The sequence below is a fragment of the Salmo salar genome, chromosome ssa01, assembly GCF_905237065.1.
Source record: "Salmo salar chromosome ssa01, Ssal_v3.1, whole genome shotgun sequence".
Classification (NCBI taxonomy): Eukaryota; Metazoa; Chordata; class Actinopteri; order Salmoniformes; family Salmonidae; genus Salmo; species Salmo salar.
The window spans coordinates 89199633-89204739 of record NC_059442.1 but is presented as its reverse complement, the minus strand read 5'-3'; the positions used below and the strand labels follow the sequence as shown (position 1 = coordinate 89204739).

General features: G+C 45.4%; 1 protein-coding gene across 1 annotated transcript; it reads right to left on the bottom strand.

Annotated features, from left to right (window-relative positions):
• Nucleotides 1-371: 371 nt before the first annotated feature.
• Nucleotides 372-4748, bottom strand: LOC106609599 (forkhead box protein J1-B). Its single transcript, XM_014208556.2, has 4 exons — nucleotides 4391-4748; nucleotides 4138-4303; nucleotides 3226-3866; nucleotides 372-2255 (listed from the first exon to the last, which is right to left on the bottom strand). The coding sequence occupies exons 3-4, from the start codon at nucleotides 3793-3795 to the stop codon at nucleotides 1407-1409; spliced, it is 1419 nt and encodes a 472-aa protein (XP_014064031.1). The 5' UTR covers nucleotides 3796-3866; nucleotides 4138-4303; nucleotides 4391-4748; the 3' UTR covers nucleotides 372-1406.
• Between the last annotated feature and the right edge of the window lie 359 nt (nucleotides 4749-5107).

Here is a 5107-nt window from a genome sequence, read left to right as displayed (position 1 = left end):
TGAAACACCAGGTTAGTCTGAAAGACCAGGTTAGTCTGGGAGACCAGGTTAGTCTGGGAGACCAGGTTAGTCTGAAACACCAGGTTAGTCTGAAACACCAGGTTAGTCTGGGAGACCAGGTTAGTCTGAAACACCAGGTTAGTCTAAAATACCAGGTTAGTCTGAAACACCAGGTTAGTCTGAAACACCAGGTTAGTCTGAAACACCAGGTTAGTCTGGGAGACCAGGTTAGTCTGAAAGACCAGGTTAGTCTGGGCCTGACTATGATTGAGATATATTGTCTTCCTATCTATCAACAAGCTGTTCTTGACCCTTATTGACCAATGAATTGCATCTTTGACTTTCATATGCAGTATGGCAAACGAATGAGGTAAAACATCTAAATTGCCATTTATTGCATTGAGGTATGATTGCATTTTGAACAATTTATGAATTACACCAGAATTACATTGAAGACATTGTATCAAGTTTGAGCTGAACTTCACGATTGACTCAAGAAGTACAAGCCTTTCATTGGTTCATCACTTTTCCCAAACAAGATACTTTTTTAAAATGAATCATCCTTTTAAAAACATACAAAATTATAGTAACTTGAAGTAATCAATCAGAAATCAACATCACTAAAAGGAAGCCGATCACCCCAGAGAGAGAATTTAGATTTCTTCAGTATATCAATGGGTAGCCTAATCCTGAACAGACTCATCGACAGAGTTCAATCAAATGCAAGATTGGCAGAATAAATCATGGAAAACTTGAACAAAAGCGTCTGTGCCTGCCAAGGCTGTGGTATTGTTGTCAAACAATGGAGTATTCAATCTGTGTCATTGCATGTTTTATGGAACAAGGGCAAATAGCATTCTGACGGACAGCAGAACATTAGAAATTGAAATGTATTCTATCCTCAAACAAACCCGTTGTCTCTCATATGCTTGGATATTCTGATTGAGGCATTTCAGTTCATTTATGTCCCTCTCTCCACTTCGCCATAGTCTATGACTCAAAAGACTCGTGCCCAGCCAGACTCTTATCATAGACTCTAATGGATATATATTAAATTGACTACTTGAAAAGCATATTGAAATCTGATCTCTAGGTCCGACTACGACCCAACACCATAAGTGCATCTCCACTTCATTGACTTCTCTAGTCCTCCAGTCCATGATCAAACCAGAAACATAGATAATCTTAAAGTCCTAAACATACAGTATAGATCTCTCAAAACATAAAGAAAAAAACAGCATGTATATAAGACTTTATGATGCTAATGTAGCAAAATAATAGTCTGTACATAGGTCTCCTGGTCCACCGGTGATTTCTGACTTTCCTGTCCCAGCATTTACTGTAAGAAAGCCGTGGCTAGGTCCTGAATCCCTTGGTTAATGGCTGGCGTAACAGTGGTTGGTCTGTCACAGGTAGGCCTCAGCCCTCTCCCAGGGTTGTATCTCAGAGAAGAATCCTTCACACAGCCCAAAGCCCTGATCCAGAGTCAGAGGGATAGCCTGTGCCTCCTCCTTCATCTCCTCCCAGGGGTGCACCTCCTGCTGCTCTGGGAACAGAGTCACCTCCTCGAACTGGTGCAGGTGGCTCTGTAACAACTGATCCTGGCTCAGCTGCTGCTGTTGAACGTGATGGTCCCCCGTGTTACTGCTGTCACATCCCACTGAGCCACTCAGCTCCATGTAGTCGTAAGAGTAGTGGGTCTGCTGGGTCTGGTTGTCCCCCTCTCCACACCACCTTCCCAGCCCAGCGGAGTGCCTCCCCTGCAGGGTCAGGTCCAGAGAGCAGCCCAGGGAACTCAGAGCAGTGTCGATGTCCAGTTCTTCGAACGTACTGCAGTTACCACTGAGGACGTCATCAAACACAGATGCCAGGTCAAAATCTCCCCTCAGAACTATATCTGCGCTGTGGGCCTCCATGGCTAACAGCGGGGATTTGTGGGTCCGCGCCATCTTGCCGTGTTGCCTTGGAGAAGGTTGTTTACGCTTGCTGCTGGCTCCAGCTCCTAGGTAGTGGTAGCCATCTTGGCTCCCCTGAGTGCCTCTATGGTAGCCAGTTTCCTGGTTGTGTAGGAGCTTGCTCTGCCTGTTGGTGTTGTAAAGGTTGGAGGACATTCTCCTTCTCTTGAAGACTCCGTTAACGAACATGTCAGCGTACTGAGGGTCGATCTGCCAGAAGCCTCCTTTCCCTGGTTCATCCTTCTGCCGCGGCACCTTCATGAAACACTTGTTGAGCGAGAGGTTATGGCGGATAGAGTTCTGTTAGGGGAGGGGAGAATGGGAGAATGGGAGGGGGAGGGGAGAAGGAGGGGAGGGGATAAGGGGAGGGGAGAAGGGGAGGGGGAGTGGAGAGGGAGAGGGGAGAAGCGAGGGGCACGGAAGAACGGGAGGGGAGAAGAAACAAATGTGTTAAATCCATGTTGCATGTGATGTGTATATAATAATCTAATTTGATATAGTGCGTGTGTGTGTGTTCGTATGCGTGTGTGTGTGTGTTCGTGTGTGTGTGTGTGTGTGTGTGTGTGTGTGTGTGTGTGTGTGTGTGTGTGTGTGTGTGTGTGTGTGTGTGTGTGTGTGTGTGTGTGTGTGTGTGTGTGTGTGTGTGTGTGTGTGTGTGTGTGTGTGTGTGTGTCAAATAGAGAGAAGAGAGAGAGAGGGCCTTCTAAGGGGGAGGAGGAGTTATTGTTGTTGTTTGTGTAGGAAATGTACCTAATGAGGCTTTCTAGTGTAGAGCTCTGTGCATTTCAAACATGATCAACCATGCTTAGCTGCCAAGGGAGATCTCACAGGGATCCTCATTAACACACACACACACACACACACACACAAACCCCTCCCTAGAGCAGTAAAGCACTTGTGTCTGACCCCCTGAGATAGAAGCCTGACAGAGATCTTTCGGAGGGTAGAAATAGCAGAGATGTACTCTTATTTGAGACACCTTGGTTTATAAAATTATAAATGTAAATTCAAATGAATATCACTAGGATCTAATAAAATACAGTATAAGTTACTGTTGATGATTATAAGTTACTAGATGATTATAATAAATAACAGGAACAATGTGTTTTAAATAGATTTTTGTGTATTAATATTCTTACAACAAAACAACAGGTTTAGTATGCATATTGCAACCCTTCTGCTAGCCCTTCTCTGGTCTCTTCTCTCTTCTCTCCCTGTCGCCATTTAGCTCATCAATAATAGAGTGACAGAGGATAACCGGGTCATTTACCTGCCAGCTGGGATCTGCGTGTCTGTAGTAGCAGAAGTTGTCTGTGATCCAGTTATAGATGGTGGACAGAGTCACCTTGGGCTTCTTGCTGGCCTGCATGGCCATACAGATGAGAGAGGCGTAGGAATACGGCGGTTTGACTTTGGGGTTCGTTTTAAAGTCAATCTCCTCCGGTGGGATGATCTGCGCCTTGATGTGGTGGTCGTGGTGAGGGTAATTCACCAAACGCACGTCGGTGGAGTTACTGCCAGAGGTAACCGGGCTCCCGAGGCAGAGAGGCATCCCGGTAGCGGCGGTGTCCCCCGCTGGAGGGCTGGACGGGGAGTCGGTTCCCCGGGGATACAGGCGCTGGTGGTAGGAAAGCAGGTGATGTGATGGGTAACCGGAGCCAGTGCCGGTGGGTCTTTCCTGGTTAGCGCTGAGGATGGAGAAGTTCTGCAGCCAGTGGAGGCTGGTCAGGCTGTCATCCAGGTGCACTGAGCCGGCTGCGCTGTCCTGAAGCTCCGGCTGGAGGTTCAGCCATTTCTCCTTAAACTTGGAGGCGATCTCCGGACTCATCAGGACAGGCATTCTAAGCGTGACGCACCGGCCGTTCACTCGCGAAGATGTGTAAATTTTGAAGGACTGTTCAATGAGATGTCCTGCAGCAAAACAAATATTGAAATCGACCAAAACCACATAAAAAAAAATCGCATTTGAGCCACTACCCCATTACAGTAGCCTATTAAAAACACACGATATAAACAATACTATTTGTCTCAACAGTCGAATTCGAGTCACTACTCCCATTACAGTAGCCTATTAAAAACATTCTATATAAAAAAAAGCCCATATTTTTTTCTCAAAATGCCAACATGTCAAAACATGACAATTAAACAACTGATTATAACACAGGAGCCTATGTACCCTTACCTCAAAAACAGGTCAGCGATAATGCTCAGTAACAGTGTACACCTGTTGCAGTGGTCGGTGATCGGTCGGTCCCTGTGCTCTATTCTCCTAGGACTCCGGAGAAGCAGCATCTATCTTCTGCGCAACAAGTGCAGAGGGGGAAGGCTCACCTAATCATGATCCAGCACTTTATATAGAAATGTAGAAGATTATTTAATCAATTTCAGTCGTTTTTGCATAATCCATATTATTTCAATCCCGGCCAATTGCTCACCAGAATGATACATGAAAAGGACTGGGTGCTGGAAGGTTCTTGGATGCTCATAATAAAGGTGGAGAGACTCCCCACGAGCCCTTTAAACGTCTTAGAGGTCTCTGATTGGTTGCCTGCTCTCCAGGTTTCTCTTGTCTTGACAGACAAAGCTGATGTGCATGAGGATATGAGGAGCGCGCTCAACTGCTCAACCAGGAATGTATCATTATACCGACATTAGACTGGCCTATGTTAAGGTTACATTGCGGAATACAAGGACAACCACAAAATCAACAACAATTGACTTCTCGTTCTTCTTTCCTAAAGGCTATTGTTGTCTCAAGCCCAATCCTGATCCAAGACCTGTTGAGAGCAATATGGCGCGACTATGCCCCCACGGAGCGCTGAAATGTCGCGCCACAAGTCCCGCGCGTGTGCTACACTTTACCCTCAACCCTCAGCATTCCATACCTTTTGTCAACATTTAGCTAACCCTTTATTAGCTGTAGGTTATCAAATAGCACCATCCAACTGCAGAGGGAAATCTGAGAGGGAATTCCTGCACAATAGCATCATAGGCTAGGCCTACTATAACATATTACGTTATCGGAATTATTTCATTTTAAATAATGTACTTTATATTCAATTTGTCTCCAACTATAATGCTTGTGAAATAGAATAGAAAATGACTCAATTTGCACAACTTCACTCCTAGGGAATTAACGTAATATTGGGGAT